General features: G+C 40.4%; 3 protein-coding genes across 4 annotated transcripts in view; 2 read left to right on the forward strand and 1 right to left on the reverse strand.

Annotated features, from left to right (window-relative positions):
• The first annotated feature begins 551 nt into the window (after positions 1-551).
• LOC139910053 (T-cell surface glycoprotein CD3 gamma chain) lies at positions 552-7,343 on the forward strand. Its single transcript, XM_071897251.2, has 7 exons — positions 552-724; positions 1,056-1,135; positions 1,293-1,313; positions 1,457-1,672; positions 4,969-5,112; positions 6,470-6,531; positions 6,673-7,343. The coding sequence occupies exons 2-7, from the start codon at positions 1,081-1,083 to the stop codon at positions 6,727-6,729; spliced, it is 555 nt and encodes a 184-aa protein (XP_071753352.1). The 5' UTR covers positions 552-724; positions 1,056-1,080; the 3' UTR covers positions 6,730-7,343.
• Positions 7,344-8,635: 1,292 nt separating this feature from the next.
• On the reverse strand, positions 8,636-11,499 carry LOC139910063 (T-cell surface glycoprotein CD3 epsilon chain-like). 2 transcript variants are annotated; one of them, XM_071897264.2, is made up of 5 exons: positions 11,258-11,499; positions 10,383-10,607; positions 10,151-10,294; positions 9,469-9,524; positions 8,636-9,194 (listed from the first exon to the last, which is right to left on the reverse strand). In XM_071897264.2, exons 1-5 carry the CDS (start codon positions 11,328-11,330, stop codon positions 9,135-9,137), a joined length of 558 nt encoding a protein of 185 aa, XP_071753365.2. In that variant the 5' UTR covers positions 11,331-11,499; the 3' UTR covers positions 8,636-9,134. The 2 variants fall into 2 exon arrangements, with proteins under 2 accessions (XP_071753365.2, XP_078140442.1); XM_078284316.1 differs by having other exon boundaries at positions 10,383-10,610.
• A 2,465-nt stretch (positions 11,500-13,964) lies between these two features.
• Positions 13,965-22,423, forward strand: part of LOC139910062 (myelin protein zero-like protein 2) — an 18,008-nt gene continuing 9,549 nt past the window's right edge. The window contains exon 1 of the mRNA XM_071897263.2: positions 13,965-14,272. Coding sequence (XP_071753364.1) covers positions 14,218-14,272 — 55 coding nt within the window. The 5' untranslated portion in view covers positions 13,965-14,217. The remainder of the gene's footprint in view (positions 14,273-22,423) is intronic.

Below are 22,423 nucleotides of genomic sequence, written 5' to 3' on the forward strand. Positions count from 1 at the left end.
TTGTGGGAGCGTCTCTTTGTCTCTCTGCTGCTTCTCTCTGCAGCAAACAGGGAATCCAGGCAGCCAGCACACAGCGGGACAAACATTTACAATGCACAGGGAGTTGAAATATTCATCTGAACACAGGCGGCTGTGTTCGTCTCTTTGTTTTACCAAATGTGACTGCACTGCACATCTCCCACAGCAGCGACACAGTCAGTGCAACCAATTTGATTAATTTAATTCCATAACCCGATATGAAGAGTTTCATCCCCAAATGAGTAATAATTGCAAGTTTTAGCCACCATGAGCCTGTTACTTACATTTTAGAGCATCTAATCGCCCTTTTAAATAATGAGCAAAGAACAAGAAATGAAACCCTTCCTGTCAATGACAAACATACATTATGATATAAGGATTAATGAACAATTCACAGTGGCTTTTCTGTGGGATACGAAAACACACACAAACCCACTTTTACTGCAACAGGATTTCAAAGCCCGGCCCACAGTTTACGCTGACATATGGTGCCATTTGCTGGAAGTCACACAGGCAGAAACCTCCAGATGTAGAAATCAACAGAGCCTGGTGAGACGGAAAATAAGCCAATCACACTCACTTCCTACTCACACATACACACACACACACACACACACACACACACACACACACACACACACACACACAGACCGAGACACTTAGAGACACGGGGGACAGCAGGGACACAGCAACGTTTTATTCTGAGGTTAGTGTTTGTTATTTCAAATTTATTGAAGATATCATATTGTATTTTCAGTTCAGCATGCGATGCGTGCCAGCGTATGTGTTTTGATGGAGGCCAAATAAGAAGGAAAACTATCTAAAACTGAAAAATGAACTAATCCCAAAGCCACAGTTGTGATTCTTGACTGCCCAGAATGATAATCTAGCAAAGACACCCCAGCTTGTGTCGTTTACCTTCAATTTCCTGATAGAAAACGACAATAAAATGGTTGACTGAGAGCAGAAAATGGCGCCCTTCCTGGTTCTGGTTTTACTGTACGTTGAGTAGTGATAAGCTCTTCTTTTCTCATCAGGAGAACCCAGTAGAGTAAGAACACCATGAGAGGGCAGATGTTACTGCTGGCCCGTCTACTGCTGCTGTGGCAACTGACCGGTAGGCTTCTTCTGGCACGGCTTTTGTTAATAATGAAGTGAAATCAAAATGTTTTTAAAAGATACACAACAGCGGGAGTTATGAGAAAATAAGCTCCATCAAATTCTTTGCTTACAGTAAAATGTTTTTTTATCTTTCTTTCCAAATTCTCCTACAGCATTTGTCAATTGCCAGACAGGTAAGAATTTCTTAAATTACATAAGCATTAGTCTTTATCAAAAGATACAATAGTGGTAATTGATCCAGAGAAGCAATTAAAGAATGAACACATTTTGTACATCTATATGTAATCTGATTCTAATGTTTCTATTTCCTCCACAGCTGCTCCATCAGCAGACAGCAAAATTAAAGTGAATTCTATGCCTGATGGGATTAGACTGACCTGTCCTAAAAGCATGGACATTACCAAACCAAATATGGACAGTGCTACCAGTCCTCTGATAATATCATTCAGTGATGCGTCTACAGGGGAGTACACATGCAGTAATGTTATTGATGAAAACTCCGGCCCAGTCAAAATCTATGTGAAATTTCATAGTAAGTTCTGCAGCAGTTGTGGTTTCATACTTGTTTATGTTTATGTTTATTTTATTTGACATGGACATCACAGTAGCATTAGAATTGTAACATACATGTATGCACAAGGACCAGATGCACTGTGTTTAGTGTTTGTAGCAAAACGCTAATTTACAACACCTGTCCACAGGAGGCTTTTTTTTTTAAAGAAGTTAACATAGAAAAAAGAAAAGAAAAGAAAGAAAAGTTAAAAAAAAGATAAGAAACGGAAGGGAAAAAAAAAAAAGGACATAAAATACACCCACAAATACATCCACAAAAATACATCCACAAATACACAAAATAGAAAATACAGGTGTGTCTACAGGAGAACAATGTTGTTTCTCTTTTAGCCATGATTTAATACCTCTGTTAAAAACATTAAGATTGTGTTGCATTTTCAGCTCAGTGGGCAGACAGTTCCATAGTTTTGCTCCTTTAACAGAGAAGACTGATCGTCCAAATGAGGTTTTGCGTATTGCAATGCGACAGTTACCGTTTATTGAGGCCCGTGTGCTGACTCTACTGGTGTGCTGGTGTCTTGTAACGAATTCATTAAGCAAGGAAGCAGCATGACCATGTAGGCATTTAAAAGTAAGCTTTAAGTTGGAATAGCTTGTGAAGCTTTCGAAGCTGAACATATTGTGTTTCTCCAAGATGTGACAATGGTGCCACCTCATTGGTTTTTTGTCCATGATTTTTATTGTCTGGTTATATAGTGACATGATGGGTTTTATAGTTGTTTGTGAGGCTTGTGACCAGGTAGTGATGCAGTATGATAAGTGTGAGAATATCATGGCATGCATGTAGAGCTGGGCTGTGCTGAATGGCAGATACTTTCTGATGAGTCTGAAGCAGTTGAGATTTGATTTAACTTTTTTGCAAATATTATTCACTTGTTTATCAAATCTTAGATGTGAGTCTAAGATGATTCCTAAGTACTTGACATTGTCAACCTCACTGATGACCTCATTCTTTATTTTTACCATGAATCTTTCATTTTCGTGTTGTTTGCGTATAGAAAAACAGATTGAAACAGTTTTTTTTACATTCAGTGTTAAATGAGAGGACTCAAGCCATTGCGATACAGAATGTAAGGATTCAGTGAGCTGGTCAGCGGCCTTGCTAGATGTTCTGGCAGATGTATAAATGACCGTATCATCGGCATACATTTGGCAGCCAACCCCAGGACAACTCTCAGGTAGGTCGTTGATATACATGCTAAATAGCAATGGACCTAGGACTGACCCCTGGGGTATTCCCATGCTATTGGCACGGAGGGTGGACTTTTCCCCATTGACTCTCACACATTGTACTCTTCCCCTGAGGTACGAGTCAAACCATTGTGAGGCATGATCAGAAAATCGGAATTTAGGAAATTTGGATATCAACACACTGTGGTTAACAGTATCGAAAGCCTTTTTTAAGTCTAAGAAAACTGCTCCCACAGCATGACCTTTATCCAAAAGACCTTTTATCTTTTCAATTAGATAGCAGTTTGCAGTCTCAGTAGAATGTTTGGGTCTGAATCCAAATTGTTGTTGATGCAGTAACTGATTTGTCTCTAGATGTATTATGAGTTGCTCTGCTACAATTTTTTCCAGTATCTTGGAGACAACTGGGAGGATGGCAATGGGTCTGTAATTACATGTCAAGTCTTGCTCACCAGATTTAAAGATTGGACTGATAACGGCTGTTTTCCAGGTCTCAGGGAAAGTTCTTGTTTTAATTGACAAGTTCACAAGGTGTATTATTGGCTCAAGTAGTTGGGTTCTGTATTTCTTTATCAATGCGGAATCAAGATTATGGATGTCTTTGGCCTTTGAGTTGCTGAAGTGACTCATAATTTTGCTGACTTCTTCAAGATTAACCTCTTTGATGTAAAATAGATTTTGAGTGTTCTGGTCCACCGTGTTGGGTGTCAGCTCTACTGGTTTAAAATTGTTTGCAAGTTCCTGAACTCTACAAGAAAAGCATTGAATTCATTTGCAATTGTTGCATTATCAGACATAGGTTCGTTGTTTATTCTCAATTCCTTTATTCTCTGATGCTTATGGGTGTTTGAGTTGGCTACTACCCTTAGCCTCTTCAATAAGTTTTGAGAAGTAATTCATCTTAGCTTTGCGTAGTTCAGTGACAACTTTGTTTCTTAGGCCTGTGTAAATGAGATGATCAGTATCAGTCTTTGTGACTAGAGACCTTTTGAGGGCAAAGTCACGTTTTTTCATTAATTGCCAGATATCTTGACCAAACCATGGAAGTGAGCTCCTTTTAGGGCTACTCTTCCATGTTTTAGTGTATCTGTCAATTAAACCATTAATAGCTGTCATGAAATGATCACAGCAGGTGTTCAAATCATGTGTTTCTGTTACTGTATCCCAGTTCAATTTGCATCAGTTCTTTTTCAAAGTCTGCTATTTTACATTTTGGTATCCCTGATTTTACAGATTTCATGTCATTCTTGGTATGATGAACCGTCGTTTCTTGGTCAGCTTTCTAACAACCATTGTCATATTATGATCTGATAGGCCTGTGATCAGATTGTATGTTTTAGTTATTCTTTCTGTCCTGTTCATGAAAATAAGGTCAATCAGAGTTTTACTTTTCCTTGTTATTCTTGTGGGTCTATCAATCAATTGTTGGTAATTGAATTTTGTCGTGATTGTTTTCAATTTAGTTTAGCACCTTTATCCATCCAGTTGATATTGTAATTCCCAAGCAAAATACTTTCAGAAGAATGATTACATATTGCGAGAACTTTTTTCAGTTCATCATAAAAACTGACGTCATGTGAAGGTGGGTTGTACAAAACAGCAACATTGAAATTCATCTGGGGTGAAAGAGCAATATTCAGTCCCAGCAGGCATTCAAGATTACAATCCAGTTGTATTTCTGTACATCTAAAATTCTCTCCCTATTGCTTTGTCTTTCCTAAAGCAAGTGTATCCTGGAATATTTATTAAGTTTGATGGTATGTTACAGTGAAGCCAGCTCTCAGTAAAACATAAAACATATTTTACATAAACATAAACATACATAAACATAAACACATATTACATGATGACAGCACGTCATGTCTTTGTGTGTTTTCTGTGTGTATTTGTGCTACTTGCTTCGTTGTATTTACATAGTATTACATAGTTCACACACCAAAGATGGCAGATTCCCTTAAAATGTAATGGCAGTTTTTAATATTTTGGTTTGTGGACATACAATTAAAATGTGTGTGTGTGTGTGTGTGTGTGTGTGTGTGTGTGTGTGTGTGTGTGTGTATCCAGCCTGTGATAACTGCATAGAGCTGGATGTGGCTGCGATGGCAGGCATAGCTGCAGGAGACCTGATTGCTACATTCGTGATAGGAGTGGCTGTCTATCTTGTCGCCTCTCATGCTCGGACTGGTCCACCCACCTCTAACAAGAAAGGTAAAAGATGTTTATCTATCTATCTATCTATCTATCTATCTATCTATCTATCTATCTGTCTATCTATCTATTTGGGGGATATATTCGAATACTGTGGGTTTTTGAAAGCAGATAGTAATATTGTTTGGATTGAAGCTGCCAATAGCTGATATTTTGTGCCAAAGTCTTTGAATTTGACCATTTTCATGCAAAAGAATTCCAAAAAACATTACAAATATTCAGTATTCCCTCCAGAATCGTATTCCTGGCAGGGTGAAAAAAAAGCCTCTGAAATGGCATTTGGACTATAGGACACTAAAAGTCTTTGAAACTCAGGATTAAAATACTGATAAAAAATGCATGCAGGTTTGTGTGGAATCTGATCAGTAAATTGCATTCAAATGAATTGAGGTCAATGGTTTCCCATAGACCAGTGTAATATTGATCAGTCCTACAATAAATATGTAATAAGTCAAACTGCATCATGTCCATCATATCAGAGGTGGATGACACTGGGTGGCCGATATCTGATTTTTAATAAAAGGCCAATATGAGCAAACCAATATATCAGTCTAATCCTAGAGAGGATGTAGAAGGAAGTGTTGGTTAATTTTCTTTGTGGGCACTGGCTAATGCTAACACTTTAGCATAAACTATGTCAAGTGACAGTAGGCTCCATGCTAACACTTTAGCATAAACTATGTCGAGTGACAGTAGGCTTCATGTTAACACTTTAGCATAAACTATGTTGATTGACAGTAAACCACTAGCATTATCTCAAAAGAGAAAATGAAAAGCAGCTCTAAAGCTAAATGTTAAGTAATCTTATATGCAGCTAAATATGGCGGTTTTGTGTAGATTGTTAAAATTTACATTATAGAAAATGAACATATTCTGTTTTGAACTACCAGGGACTACTTTCCATGTTCCATATGAAGGAGGTGGGAGAGTGTGTAGCCTACAGCTAAAAAAATGCCCAGCAGATGAGTAGCCTACATGGTTTCTCACCTGAAATAGTTCAAAAAAATAAACTTAAACAACACCATCAGCTATACTGAGTTAATGATATTTAATTTTTAATAAAAACCAACAACCAACAACTTTTTATTACTAAAATGGCTGTCTACTGTCACTCGACATAGTGTATGCTAAAGTGTTAGCATGGAGCATCGGAGCCAACGATCTACCAGGGACACATGGATGATTTTGGTGTCTATGTTCTCATCTTAATGCATAAATTGACCAATAAGCCAATCTCCCAAAACCTTCCTTTAAGCCACACACCACCTCCGGACACAAGTATTGTAGTTGTACTTCTTTCTTTGCATCATTGCCCGCTCTCCCTCTTGCTTAACTATATTAGTCTCTTTCTCCACAGCCTCCGACAAACAGCACCTCATTCCAAATGATAACAGTAGAGGCCCCAATGACTTTTACCAGGTAAGCTGAAGCGTGACGGCCTAAAAACCTGCCAAACTTGATTGTTATTACAATTAAAGGACACACTGAACTTAATTTTTGTTCTTGTCCCTCCTCTCTCTGTGTCCCTTCGCTTCCTCTACCCCGCCGCTTCTCCTTTAGCCACTGAGACACGGTGGTCAAAAAGATGAGTATGATGTACTGTCCAACAGAAGATAGAGGGGCAGAGTCATGCTGTCTGTCTCAGTGGGACATCGCCTGCTGAAATCAGCCTTCAGACTGTCTGTGTGTCCTCCCAGTACCGACTTCTGCAGGAGGGAGAAGTCAGTTCCCAGGGACACAGATTTAAAAACCTTCCTCTGCAGAGCAAGGCCCTCTGACTCAGCACAGGTTCAGCCTATCTATTTGATGTATAGTCCAATGATGGGTCCATGTGTCTTCTCTGTATCCTGTTAGTTTGTTTTGCGTAGGTTAGAATATGTTTCTTCATTCACTCTCGCCTGTACGTTGATGCTCTTAATAGACTCTGTCCACTCACATAAAGAGTGATTTGTTAACCTATTGCTTTGTATCTAATATAATCAGAGTATATTGTACTTCTATGTTAATCAGATTAATGCAACCTGTGATGTTAGCTGTTGGTGTTATTTTGATAATATTACAATAGACTGATGTGTTATTTTCATTTGTTATCAACGCTTTTCTTTCCTGACTTCATGCTGTAAAAACATGACACAAAGCAAGCTCATTTTGAGAAATAAAAACTTTGTAAGAACTGACATTCATCTGTCATGCAAAATGAGTTCATTGAGAAATAAAACTGGCGCCGTCTCGCCTGCTAATGTTTCCGACTATTGCTGCTGTATTTCATGCCATCTCATGAGAGTGAGCGTCTTTCACAGAAGGTCTATTTCAGTCTGTTTCACCAAAGCTACTGAAGAGGGGCAGATGAGAATAGACTGGGAGGGAAAGAGAGAGTAGGGGATAGAAAGAAGAAGAACAAGAGGGGGAGGATAAGCGACAGGAAGGTGAGGGATGCAGGGGGAAAGGGAGAAGAGGAGGAGGGCTGCAGGGTGTCAGATAATCTAATAGATTAAAGTGTTTGATCAACGCTCGGTGTCTGCTGTGACAAAGCTACGAACTGCAGTTTCCTACAGGAGCGGAGAGAGAGAGAGAGAGCAGAGATCAAACACCGCAGCTTAGACTGCTCAGCTCAGAAACACAACCCAAATCAACCCACACAAACACACACACACACACACACACAAACACATACACTCCTCACTCAAATGCATGCACACACTCACGCATACTTACATACTCGCTTGTTCATGTGCACTCTCGCAAACACAAACATGCATGCGTTTATGCACGTATACTCACTCACTCACTCACTCACACACACACACACACACACACACACACACACACACACACGGAGCAGATGTAGGTCTAAGTCTGTGTGTGGGAGTAGTTTGACTTAACTCCTCTCCTCCAAGCTAGTCAGACAGAATAACGCATATACAAACCTCTCTCTCTCTCTCTCTCACGCGCACACACACACACACACACACACACACACACACACACACACACAACAGATGTCGGTGCAGTTTACCGAGCAGTAAGTGTAGGAGTGTTTCCACTAAATTCTGCTCCTCTACGCTCGAAGACGCTCAGACAGAACAAATAAACGTATCAATCATCTGCATTCTGGTCAGAGAAGAAGAAATATTAGTCAGCGTTGCGTTCCTCCCCCCCCTCTTTCATTTCCATCATTACTGCTGTACTCAGTGTCGTGAAAAAAAAAGCCTTACAAAGAAGACTGGCACAACATTTCCACTGTGCGCTCTAACTGCACAACATATACTGTGTATCGAGTAATGCTTCAGATGTGTCAGATGTTTCCAACGAGATGACGGTGACAGTGAAAAATGTCACTCGCACATGAGAGACATGAGTGATGGAGACATAATGAAGATAATGGGGAGAGCGCATGTGGGTGTGCTGCGGATATGAGCTGCGGCTTTGAGGCTGTTTCACGCAGCGCTATATCTGTACGAGCATCTGCATGGTGTTTCCAACAGCGGGCGAAGAAAGCAACACAACTTTGCCTTAGTTTGATTCTATTATTGGTTTGTTTATTGGTAGCGGATGTTGTGTCCGTTAAGCAGCACATTAACACAGCAGTAGCCTAAAAGACATGAAAAAGGAAGGGCAAAACAAATCTGAATAATCAATAAGACAAGTTAGCATAATCAATAAGATACATTGTTCTTACATGCAGTAATATCATGTGTCTCTAAAAAAGCATTTTTTTCCTGCTGTTTTTACAGTGTAATAAGTCACAATTCATAATGACAGAAAACAGATATGTACAGAAAGCAGTCTCAGTTTATTTGGAGTGACAATTTAATAACATTATCAATGTTATTATTATTATTGATTTCTACCGTACCTTAGAAAGGGCTCTCTAGTTTTATTGCATTCTAAATTCCTATATTAAAACGTCAAACAGCGAAAGTAAGTTGGCTGCACATGTGCATGGGTGTTTTCTTGTGAACGTTGGCCTTGGTTGGTGCAGGATTTAGTCCTGGGACCTGGCCCAGCCGGGCGACTCGCCTCTATCCCGTCCTGTTAACAGTAGAGTAAGTCTCCCGGGAGCGAGTGTGAGCACTCAGTTGCTGTGAAAGCACAAACAATACAAGTGTGTTAGGTGTAACGCATCCGTAATGTCATCTCCAATAACTTCTCACAAGTGTATGAAAAGTTCTGCTCCAAAATGATTGTATTGCTTGTCATTTTTGGTGATAGAGGAACTGAAGCTTATTCTACTGCTGCACTCATTGTAAGTCGCTCTGGATAAAAGCTAAATGTAAATGAAAAAAAAAGTAGAAGACAAATGGATTCCAATCTTGGTGCAGATTAAAAGACGGATCAGAGGTTGTATGAACCTACCTCATAGTCAGGAGAGGGGACAGGTGGACCGGCACGGCCTGCTGCTTTAGCGGGGGCTATAAATAATAACAGACAGATAATAACACACTTTTTATTCCACTCATAAAATCCCACGCGGAGGATGGGGTGAAATTGATCGATTGTGCTATCAGAAATAGGACGATTAAATGGGACAGTTTGATTTAGACGGTGCATTCACATACAGCAGAATTGTCAGTGCTAATTTAACTTTGAGTGTAAATATCAAAACTATGCAGTGTTTCTATGAGTCCACACCCATCAGAATTAATTTAACACATTTGATAGTTTTGACCATCCGCCTCAGAGCCATATCAGCTCTATGAGTGGACAAACAACGCTCCAATCAACACTTGTCGACTCCAAATATCTGTCACTGAAAAATCAACACTTATTAACATTGGAAAATTTGCTGTGTAGATGCGAAGAGCTCTGTTCCAAAATGAGACATCCACCATTTGAAAGACATACTCTTGACAAAATGGCTGATTGTTGGCACTGAATATTATGGAAGTGTTACCATCTTTAGGCTGTTGCTTGCATACGATAACATTTTACAGGATGTAATTATCTGCGTTTTTAAAACGTTGAGCAATGAACATCAGGTAACACTTTTGAATGGATATATAATGTTTTACAATGAGTGTTGTGAGTGCGTCCTTACCTTTGGTAGTGCGTGCAGGTCCGGCAGGGTTTCTCCTCTTTGCCCATTTGTAGACCAGCAGGATCACCCCTCCTGTCACGAACACGTCTACAACCACGACCACCAAAACCACGATCCCGTCCAACTCGAAACAGTTCTCACACACTGGGCAACGAAGGGCAACAGTCAGAGGAGAGACAATCCAACTAACGCCAGTGGCACGTCTCTGGAAATCAAAAAATTGTTAACTCACCCTTTCCTTTCACGTAGAAAAAATATGTTTTGGGAACTGCTGGTTCTAGATCTGACTCTGACTGTGGCGTGTATTGACAGCTGTAAAGGCCTTTCTTGCTGTCATCATACTCGGAGGTCCAAGTTTTGCTTTCATGTTCTTCCAAAGGTTTTTTTTCTTCATCCTTGTACCACTTCCCCATTTCTGGACAGGTCATCGTGAACTTTGTCTTCCAGAATGATACGCCTCCTGAACCCAAAACACAAGGACAGAATTTCAGCTGCTTCACTGTCTGGTCTGGTGCCTGACCATTAAGATCCTCCTTTCCCATTGGCTTTCAATGGGCCCAAGCTGATCTGAGAGCTGAGGTGGTTCTGGGAGATTCAACTCAACTAACCTACTTTTACATTTCTGATACATTTTCCTTGTGTTACTGTGCATTACATTGTGGTAATGATTGAATGCATATTGACTGAAATGTTTGAAAATAAAACACAGAACAAAATGATAACAACAACAATACTACTACTACTAGTAGTAATTATAATAATAATAGTCATACAACATGCATATATACTTTTGGGGCTGCTGAAATACACATTACACTAGGCAAGAAAGCATAAAATAAATTAAAAAATTCAAAATCGAGAAGACAAGACATATAGTAGAGTAAAACTAAATATACAAGGGTAAATATAGTGAAACATAGAGAGAAATTAACCTAGTAATAAAGAGTATGTTGCGTAACGGAAGTAAAGGAAATCGGAGAAGTCTCTTATATGTCGTATTTCATATCAGGATATTTACTGATCTGAATCCAGACCAGGATAATACAACTTTATGACTATAAAATATAATGTAAAATAACAATAAATGCAAAACATATCAATATTTACCTGGATCTGCCTTCACGGTCGCTATGAGCAGGAGGAGGCCAGCAAGCACGACCCTGACACAAATACTGTTCATTTTCTTAAGATTGGCTTTCTGTCTGTTGTTTTCCTTGATCTCTCCTCTCTGTAGATGAAACTTTTTGAAAGTGTTGGCTATATGAAAAACATAAAGTGGTCTGAATATAACTTAATAGGTCAGAAAGAAAGGCTCAACTAAATAGACCAAGCATCTCCCTCTCTCTCTCTCTCTCTCTCTCTCTCTCTCTCTCTCTCTCTCTCTCTCTCTCTCTCTCTCTCTCTCTCTCTCTCTCTCTCTCTCTCTCTCTCTCTCTCTCTCTCTCTCCCCCCCACACAGGAAGTGTTTTTTTTCAAGAGGTATTCACAGTTAAACCTCAAAATGACTTCAAACTGAATGCGCATATGGTATATACAGTATAGTAATATGGTGCATTTTTATTTAGGAATTATACTACCAAAACTCCTGCATTTTCTGATTATTGTCAGTCATTTAGAATTTGAATTTGGATTTAGTGAGGCACTTCAACTTAAAACCGTAAGTTTCCTTGCCGCCCTGAAATTGCAAATTGAATGAAATAGTACTGAATAGTTAGGTCAACTTTATCCAAACAGTGCATGCTGGGACGTCTACTAATAAGCTCACAATGTTTCTTATTAAAATCTTGTATGATCCATTTAGTGAATGCTTGGTAGGATGTTCTTTCAATTCTTAATTTTAAGTCACACTTGATAAACTCATGATTATTGAAGCTGATAAGTAGCAGTTGTAATTTGAAACTGACAAACACATCTGTATACAATTAGTTCATGATTAGAGATGAGTTGGTTTAACTAGATTGCACTGCGAGTTTTTACAGTGTATGCTTTTTTCATGCGACTTTATTCATTTAAGTCCAAATTCAAATTTTAATTTAGGCGGATTTACCACTTCAAATTATTTGGTGTGGTATATTGACATTTCAGTCATTAAAAATCCATTGATAACTGAATCTAATTAGCCTTATGATCTTTTTTACAGGCTATGGATTGGAATTACAGAGATACTGTACATGAAAGTACGGCTCTGCCCCCAAGTGGCTCAAACCAGTAACCAGCCAGGCTCATTACAATATGGATTCAATGAATAAACTGTGCAGCTCTCTGCTAGTCCTTGATTAAAGGAGAATACCATTATAATTAAAAATTCATCCTGTGTTATTCATAAGGTCTAGAATAGTCCAATCAGTATTCAGCTGTGTGGTTTCTGACTTGGGGAAAACTGTTAATGTTCACAAATATTGACTGGAATATTCATACATATATGAATTCTTAAATTGGTATTGGTAAAGTGGTATTCCCCTTCAAACATCTGCTATAATGTACCTGAAATTCAGTATAAAGTGCTGACAAACTAATGTGACTGGATTTTTTCCCCTCGAGCTTTGGATTATATGCAGCAATATATTGGTATTTAAATCATCACTACATTTATTTATCCACGTCTCATCTATTTCTTATTCATTTACAATAGAAAACAGTTCTCAAAAGCCAGATTCAATTCAGATGCTTAACCAACTATAACTATCACAGAGATCTTCCTACATGCTTGATATTGACACTGATGGCCCACTGCCCCTCCCCCAACACAAAACATCACTAGAATATTAATATTAATATAATATGTGTTTGTGGTACTCAATAATGGGTTTATAATCTCCTATTGTATTACTATAGACTATTGACCTACAGTAGCTGCATGATATTTTAAAGTTGCTATAATATTTGTATAAAATCCATATGGAACATATTATAGGTTTACTCTAGTTCTTTTTCATAAGGACTGCATCATATTCTGTTGTAGGCTACTTACATATCATGTCTTATCATAGCATCGTATAATCAGATCTGATCAGACATTAAATTTGATATTATTATTTGATATTAAATTTGATCATAAGTCTATCATATCATATCTTATATCACGTCATGTCATATCATATCATGGCATATCATATCATATATCATATATCATATCATGTCATGTCATGTCATGTCATGTCACGCCATATCATATCATATATCATATCATGTCATGTCATGTCATGTCATGTCATGTCATGTCATGTTATGCCATATCATATCATGGCATATCATATGTGGCTTATCATATGTCATATTATGCCATGTCATATCATGTCATATGATGTCATGTCATGTCATGCCATGTCATATCATATTATATCATATCATATATCATATGTCATGTCATATCATATCATGGCATATCATGTCATATGATGTCATGTCATGTCATGCCATGTCATATCATATTATATCATATAATATCATATATCATATGTCATGGCATATCATGTCATATATTCCATTATGTATCACATTGTATTGTATATATCATGATATATAATTACCATTATCATATAGCCTAGCATATCATATCAGATCAGATTATGCATGATATCTACATACAGTGTCTATACATAATATTGCTGAACTCCAACCCTATATTAGCTCTAAGCATATAATGTTAACAGCCGGTTGTTATTACGCAACACCTTTGGTAAACACGGAACTCCAGGAGTTTTACGTAGCAGCAGAACAGGTTGGATGAGCATTTTGGAATGTACCTGCTTTGAGTTTAACAAGTGGAAAGCAGATAAGAAGGCAGCGGGGAGAGCGGATGACTTGTTACTCCGCCCGAAAACGGTGGAAGTGGTGGGAGGGCGTCTGGTGGAAATGAAATGTATGAGGGCAGCGGCGAGTTGGGACGCGTCTTTGGGTAGGGTAGGTGGAGGAGAGGACTCGCCGTGACTTCGTCTTCTCTTGCCTCTCGAAGGGGCTTCACAGACTTTTCGGTCGGTTTCCACGTTACTGAGTGTCGGTGGAGGAGACCCATTGGGTTGGTTGACCCCGGTTTCTGGGACGTCGGACAACCTGCCATCCATCCAATGTGCGTAAAAGGGTTCTATCTCCTCGCCGTCCTGTCCGGACTCGCAGCTTCAGGTGAGACCTCGGTTCAGTATGTGGATGACCTCAGTGAAAAGATTGTTTTGACTCCATGTGGGCTGTCGACCAACAGTATGTTTGTATTCATTTTAACAACATACATAATATGTACTGACACATATGGAAACCACATACATAAAAATGATGTACCTTTTAATCATCATGGATGAAATGTATCCCAGTAGTATTATAAACGTGGCCACTTTCATATACACGCATTTCCATGTGTGTACATGTGGCACAAATACATTTGACATGAAATATATATTTAAATGTATCTTATCGAAGAGTTATTTTGAAATTTGAGAATTTAGGCAAGAGAACAGAGAATTCCCGCACACTGTCCTTTTACTTGAAATAAACGTTATTACTGATACAACGTTTCGGTCCTTAGACCTTCATCAGGTAAAATTGAGGAACAAAGAACATTCCAGACAGATATAGCCAACACCTCCTCAGGTGAGGCCAATCAGGGACCAAGAGCTGTCAGTCAATCAGTCTCACAGTCTGTATGCATTTAGCCAATTAGAAGGCACAACCCACCATCAAAAATGGACATTCACAATCTATGATGGACGGCAACTACATCAATTTATATACAAACATTGAATCATATAGTTAAAGTTGAAAACAATTAATCCAAAATATTTGAGAATTTGAAATTTATCCCAAGATACATCGTTCATGACTGTTTTTTTCCAAAATATTCCATTTATATTCTTCTAAAATGTATGCTCATCCCTGGATACATTATACATGAACAATACGTTTTGAAATAGCCAGGATATAGTTTCCAGATGCCTTTATTTTGAAATCTATTTCAGATTCTGTGGTGTATGTATAACCACGTGACCACATTGTTCGCGTTTGAGTGGATTATTTTCGACAATAATCAAACAAAAGCTTTTTTTCCCCTTAAAAACTTTACAATGGCAGTAGTTTATGGCCTCCCAGGAGTGGCCTGAAGGAAAAAACACTTGACCCTTTAGAGACCCTGCAGATAAATCTAGTTTCAAGGTGTAGGACAAACACATGACGGGCCCTCCATCAGTGAAAGCTCCGCGGGGGCCCCTAACCTCCATGTCCAAGTGCCCGTCGTGCGTCACTGGGAAGTGGGGAACTTGGCGCTGTAGCACCGGGTGGGTCGCTGAGGCATTCCTGCGAAAGCTATAAAACAACCGTATGAGGGGCCAATTCTGACAACATAATGACTTTACAGTATTTTGTCGGCATCAAAATCCTGGCCGCATTGTCTTCTGGTTTTATGCAACCTCATTCCTTTCCTGCCTTTTAATGTGTATCCGTGTACCTTCATAGAGACTGTGAATTGGCGCGCTGGACAGCAGATAGGTCCACCTGCTTCCCGTAAGGGGCCGTCCAGGATATGTCAGTTGGATCAGAACAACCATAACAACTTGTCAGATCCACACAACAAGGAAATAAACACTGATTTATCCGGTATAGTTTGGCTCCAAATCGCCAGCTACTGTAAAAGCACAGCTAATGGGAAAGGTTTTAATAACGTGAATCAGTATATCAATGCTATCAATGGCTATTAATTCCGCAGACGCCAGGCTGTTCAACCTTGAAGTAATCTGTGTCCAGTTTGAACTAAGTGGATTATATTGATTGAGCACGTCCATCCACTGCCAATACAGTATAGGATTCACTTAGCAGCAAGCGGCTTATGTTTACTAGCAGCATGTGCCTGGCTGCACAGCAGTCGTAACACATCCTGACAGGGACGGAGAAGGGAGGACGACAAAAGATGATGGGACCGAGGGATGCAGTGGGACAGAGAGTCAAGTAACAGCATGTGAATGGAAACAGGCGTGTTGTAACTGTGATTGCGGCTCAGCTGGGAGTGATGGCTCAGCAGCGCCTCAGCTCCTGCGTCTGATTATCCTCTAATCGCTCCTGTTCCCTTTGGCTTTACTGTGTGTGCAGAAAAGGCAAGGCATGAAGACACAAGCTGATTGTTTCATCATCATTATGGGTTTAAAATACACATAAAATGCCATATAGGTCTGCCCCCCCTCCCATCCCACACCCAGGTAGACAGATATACAGTCATGACATGAAATCAGCAGTGTAACATATTTACCATTTACTGACACATTCACCCAGCCGCTCTCCTCTGTTTTGACATGTATTCCACTGATCACAGACAGTAAGCACTCATTCTTACGCTTGCTTGCGAGAGCCTATTTCCAAGGAGATATAGACCAAACGGAATAATCTCCCTCCTCTCCCTTTGCTCCAAACATCATCACAACACAGTTACTGCAGGGGTAAAAAAAAAAAAGAAAAATCCTCTTTTCGTCACTCTCAGAGATAAACGCACTACTCCTTTGTGTATTTTGTGATTTGTATTTGGCAGGAGTTCAACAAAATAAGATATAATTTGCGTCACGATACTCTTGGAAGCAGTGTTTTTGCATTTCAAAATACTCAAATGACAGTAGGCTACTTACTACAACAGATCAGATCAGATTAGATCAGATTCCTATGAAAATACGCATTATCAAATTCAGATTTTGTTGTTTTGTTGTCAAGATGAATCACTGACAGCTCATGTGTTTCATGGCCCTGACACAGAACAAAAACAGGACTTGTCACACCTTTCCCAATCCCTTACTGACAAACACAGGTTGCAACATTTTTCCATTATAGTTTTTAATAGGTTCCTGACTGAGCAAAAGTTCAAGCCACTTTTAATGTAATCAAACACACTCCACATAGACACATAAAGATAGCCAGTGTCGGTGGCCAGAGATAGCTGACTGGTACCACCTCTCTGTGTCCTGGATGGCAGCTAACCTGTGTCCTGTCTGTTTTCCAGTTGTCTGCATAAATAAAAATACTAGAAGAGAGTGGGCTTTTATTTTGAAAGATAGCCAACTTTGGCAATAGGCTGCACCTTGGCTAATCAGTGCCCATACATAACATAGACTCATTTGTTATCAATTGTTGAAGTATTTGCTAAGAGAAAACCATTATAGTAATGTTTGAAACGTAAATAGTAATCTTTCCCCAAATAACATATCAAAGTCGACGTCAAAGTCAAAGTTGACATAATGACAGAATTTACAGTCATTTCCCTGAAAGCCAAATTACATCCATTTTTCAACACCAGTATTTTGTCATTTATTTTAATACATTTGATGAGCAAGCATCTGTAATACATTCAAAAACTGGCAAAAACAACTCAGCCGCACGCTCTGACATGCCAATTAGAACGGGACACTCGCTCAAAACAAACACAATAGATTATTTTTTCACATCGTACAGTATAGTCCTGTGCTTCCTCTATTTTGGCCAAAACAAACAGGAAGCCAGAAGCGATAGACTCTCTCTGGCGTTATGTAACGGCCTGCTGTGTGTGCTGGTATTTTTCCTGCTGTACCTGGCTTTACTTCTCTGTGCTTCTCCCTCTATCATCCTCTCCCTGCACCAGCCACAAGCCTGTCGTGCTCGCAGGCTGACGTGTGGCAGCTTGTCCTGACTTACAGGTTTACCATGTCTCACCTTTTATCTCCGCCACACACACACACACACACGCACACACACACACACACACGCAAACAAACACTGTGTATCGGCCTGTCTGTCTCTTGCATATTGTGCATGTGCACCTACCTGCTGTCTGTTACTCATACTGTTCTATTGTATGCCCACACAAACACATACAATTAATACAGGCACACACACATACACATACACACACATGGCTGTTGTTGACTCCAGCATACCAGAGCTTACACTGGTTGTTTAGCCTTCAATTTAGCTCAGTCAGGTTTACAGAGGAACAGCGGCTTATTGTATCCGGTTTACCAGGATATAGCAGTTATCTCTCTGACACGTCGCTAATCTCTCCCCAATAATAGGTCAATGTAACAAAGCGGAGCTGCGGTTTTTTGACGCACCGAACTCTGTTGACACACCTAGAGGAGGACGCCTGGCCTTTGTGTGGGCTTGGCGGGGTCGCCCCGGAGCGTAGAGGGCTGACAGTGACTCGTTCGTATGCAAAAACGCACCGATCCCAACCACCGGGGGCCTGAGACACACAGCTGTGTGGTGTTTGAATGTGAAGGCGAGGCACTCCCTGGGCAATGTTTAAATCATAAGAATGTGTTCGGCGCCAAGTGTAAACAGGGATTTGCAATTCATTTTTCACTGAATAGAAAGGGGTTGCGTGTGTGTGTGTGTATGTTCGTTCAGGATTTGTGTGTGTGTATGTGTGTGTGTGTGTGTGTGTGTGCATGCTCATGCATCTGCATCTGTATAAATGTGCGTGTACATGCACTGTGTGTTTGCGAACACGAGGATCCGTATGTGTGTGTGTGTGTGTGCATACTTTCTGTTGGCTGCCCACTTGTTCCCAAAACTGTTTAGAAATCCGGTAAACAGCACGATCTTCCAGTTAAAGCAACACCTCCACTGGGTTTCAGTGGAGCAATTCAAGAGACAGTTTCCCGAAAATATCAGCAGTCCTTTCTGAGTCATCTGATATGACTGGAGGGCTCAGAGGGAAGTTCATTAACAATTGCCACTAGCTAAATGAGATGTGATGAAAGGCATACAGTTCATATCAGGATGGAGTTTCCCACGCTGGGAGAGTCAGGTACTTTGTAACAGTATTATTATTTATTTTGTATTTTTTTGTCTGTATGGTATCTTTTTTTTGCATGATATCCCGCAGGACAAGCAGCTCCAGTTATTTAAAATGCTAGCTGATAAAAGTGGCCCCTCTTAATTGAAAGGGTGACAGAGACATTGACTTATCCCATTATGCTCACTACTTATGCTAATTATTGTACATTAATTATCAGACACTTTACTCAGCCGGTTAAACGAATGAGAGAGAGTCAGTTGAGAGGGAAAGTGGGTGGGGTCAGTAGGTGGGGCTGGTACAGGACAGAGAGGGGGCGAAGGCTCGTACCCACGCTGCAGTGTGGCTTTTGATCTACATGCAGTTTATTCATATTCTGGACTGGATTCAGTCTGATTTGTAACACTAGCGGACACAAAACACACTTCGTAGTAAATGAGGTAGTAGTAAGGGCCGCTTATTGAGTGTCGGAGCATCAGTCCGACAGAGGGCCGCGGGTTGTGGTGAGTTGAATTGAAGCATACTTGAAGCATACCCCCCCCCCCCCCGCCCCTCAGGTAGTTTGTAATCCAGGGGAGAAGTTGTTGAGTCAGCTGCGAGGTGGGAGTGGAAGGGGTTTGATGGATTAAACTCTTATCCTCTCTCACCCACAACACAGTTCCTCTCAACCCCACTGCCTGATGAATTACAATTGGCCAGCGGGGTGGGGGGGCAAGATAGATAGATAGATAGAGAGACAGAGACAAAGACAGAGAGAGAGAGAAAGAGAGAGAGAGAGAGAGAGAGAGAGAGAGAGAGAGGGAAAGAGGGAGATGCTTGGTCGACTCAGTTGAGGCTTTCTGACCTTTTGAGTTTATTCAGACCATGTTTTTTTTTTTATATAGTTTTCTAAAGTGTCACAAGTTTTCATATAGCCTGCACATTCAAAAGGTCCAGTCTACAGAGAACAGTGATAATACAGATAGTAAATGCAGTATTAAAGTATTAATCTGCAACATCTTCATATATATAAATGTCTCTTTTGCTACTCTCTATTTGCGACTCATATAACACAATAGTGATTCAAGCTATAGCCATTTCACGAACGCTTTTCCATTTGCTGTTCTAAACAGCCGGTGTCTGGTAGCTCTTTCCTGGGAAAAAGGACAGTAAAGGACACTGGACACACTGTTTGACTGACAGGCGATCTCTGGGAAGTGCAGTGCAGAAACACCACAGCAAGGAGCGCTTAGTGGCAAAGATACAATGAGAGAGAGGGAGAGAGAGAGAGAGAGAGAGAGAGGTAGTAGCTCTGTTGTGTTGGAGCCAATGTTTGCGCATGTGTTTGCATTCATTATATGTTCACCCTTTGCTTGCGTGTCCTTATGTTTGTTTATGAGTGAGTGTAGGGCGACCTGCAGTGTTACAGGTTGTACAGTACACTATGGCACAAGGGGGGCGGGTCCTTCCCATTACACTTCTCAACACTTGCCGTCTTCCCCTCTTTTCTCCGCTGCTCCCCTCTGCCTCAGCTCTCTGTCTACCTGCTCTGCGAACACAGTGTCACCTGAACCCGCTATTCCCAGCCCTTCACCCGTCCCTCCGTGAAAGGAAGGCCTTGTGAAAAAAAAAAAAAAAAAAAAAACTAACCCGGGCTTGTGAACTCCTTTCCTCACAAAGGAGAGAAGAGGCTCTTTGTAATCCGCGGTCTTCTTTGTGCGCTGGGAGTCCCGGCCTAAGTGTTTCCTCCTAAACCGGTGCAACAGAGGCTCAGGTTTCCTCTGGTGGTCCCTTTGTTTCTGTGCCATAATGAAGAGAGGAAAGGCACAAACACACACACCGTCTAGGAAATAATGTAATGAAACCAATTTCCTGATTCGGAGAGTCCTTGGCGATGGGTTGATTTGTCCTGCGGCGTTTCTTCCCCCCTCTCTTTAAAGTCAGAAAAGATCCACATCCTCTTAGTAAATGAAAAGACCACGTGTGGTGTGTACAGGACACACAACTCTTGGCACCATATGGGATCTTACATTACTATGATACTATGATATACTACCAGATGTAACATATTATCAATACTTTTGACTAAAAAATGCTTTTTCTGTTCTCATAGAGTAGAGCATTGTAGTAAAAATGGCAGGATTGGGAGTTTAATTCCCACTGCAGCCACAATTGCTTTAAAAATGTAAATATTTTAAAGATATTTGCACCCCAGATACTGTATTCTGCATCCATGGCAGGTGTTACATAAAAAAATCCATACGCACTTTGACGGTGGGTGAAAACAGCTACTATTTTAACATTTCCTGGCTTATCTAAACGGCTTGCACACAATCTATGGAAGACTGCCAAGCCAAGTAAATGCAATCCCACTCTAGTGGGCTTGGTTTGATTATTTTACTGTAGATGAAAGTAGTTGCCTTCTTTGGCTGCAGACAGAGAGCCAGTGGACCAGTGCAGGCTGTACCACAGGGTGCTGACAGGCAGAGTGGAGTGGATTAAAGGTTCAGCAGGTTCATTTTATTGTTATATATTGTAAGTATTGACAGATATTATGGACTAATGCCAACACTAGTAAATCTGATGGAGGTAAAATGTGCGTGTGTTTAAGTGTGTGTGCTTTTGCATGTGTGTGTACCTGTTAAGATCATTTGGATTTGTGCCAATAGCAAGGCGCCTAGCTCTCCCAATGCATACACGCACACACACACACACACACACACACACACACACACGCACACACACACACACACACACACACACACACACACACATGAGTTTGTGTGAGATAAGGTGCTGTGTTGGCCTGAGGTGAAATCTCATGTGGAAAAGACTTTAATTGTCGCTGTATTAGTTTCAACTTCAAGCAGCCAGGCTGTCAAGCAGCAAAGCGTTAGCACACTTTGCACAAAGATCCCAATTTAGTCTTTTTAATTACAAGTGAAGAGAGTAATACATTTCCTTCAGCGTTTTAATGACTTTTTTGTTGCATTGTGATTTTCAGAAGGAAATATGGAGCGGTTGGCAGTGTAGCGGAGACAAACTCTGAATGAGTGACTGATGGGTGGTTTTATTACTGATTTATGCTATCATGAATGTGATTTTCTTTTCTCTTTGTGTTCTGACTCTGCACTACCACATGACACCTTCACACACCTTAGCATAAAAGTAGTCGGAAACATTTTGAATACCTGACTAAAGACATGAGAAGTGCTAGAAGACATTCATCCTTGAGGCTGTTTAAGTGTCTGCAAGAAAAATGGAGCACGCCTAAGGTAGTTTACAATATTTGAAATGTTATTCATATTTGGACCAGGCCCTGCCCTCCTGTGTGTGGTGCATAGCTCTGTCTTAATAAGCCGTGAACTCTCTCTCTCTCTCTCTCTGTCTCTCTCTCTGGATACTGGGTGTGGTCAGCACTGGCCAGGCAGGATGTTCAGACATAAACAAAAGGGAACGACTTGGACGGGACAGGGAGACAGACTGATGTAGATGAATGGGCCACAAACAAGCAAACAAACAGCATTATCTTATCTCTTCCTTACAGACTGCAAAGA

This window comes from Centroberyx gerrardi, chromosome 6 (assembly GCF_048128805.1).
Source record: "Centroberyx gerrardi isolate f3 chromosome 6, fCenGer3.hap1.cur.20231027, whole genome shotgun sequence".
Classification (NCBI taxonomy): Eukaryota; Metazoa; Chordata; class Actinopteri; order Beryciformes; family Berycidae; genus Centroberyx; species Centroberyx gerrardi.

Bases quoted from the DNA above. Each gene is read 5' to 3' on its own strand.
- LOC139910053 (XM_071897251.2), top strand. From the start codon at position 1,081: ATGAGAGGGCAGATGTTACTGCTGGCCCGTCTACTGCTGCTGTGGCAA. The intron at 1,314-1,456 runs GTAAGAATTTCT...TTTCCTCCACAG, and splicing joins ATTTGTCAATTGCCAGACAG to CTGCTCCATCAGCAGACAGC. The intron at 5,113-6,469 runs GTAAAAGATGTT...CTTTCTCCACAG, and splicing joins ACCCACCTCTAACAAGAAAG to CCTCCGACAAACAGCACCTC.
- LOC139910063 (XM_078284316.1), bottom strand. From the start codon at position 11,330: ATGAACAGTATTTGTGTCAGGGTCGTGCTTGCTGGCCTCCTCCTGCTC. The intron at 10,295-10,382 runs GTGAGTTAACAA...TTCGTTGCCCAG, and splicing joins TTTCTACGTGAAAGGAAAGG to TGTGTGAGAACTGTTTCGAG. The intron at 9,195-9,468 runs GTAGGTTCATAC...GTGCTTTCACAG, and splicing joins TCCCCTCTCCTGACTATGAG to CAACTGAGTGCTCACACTCG.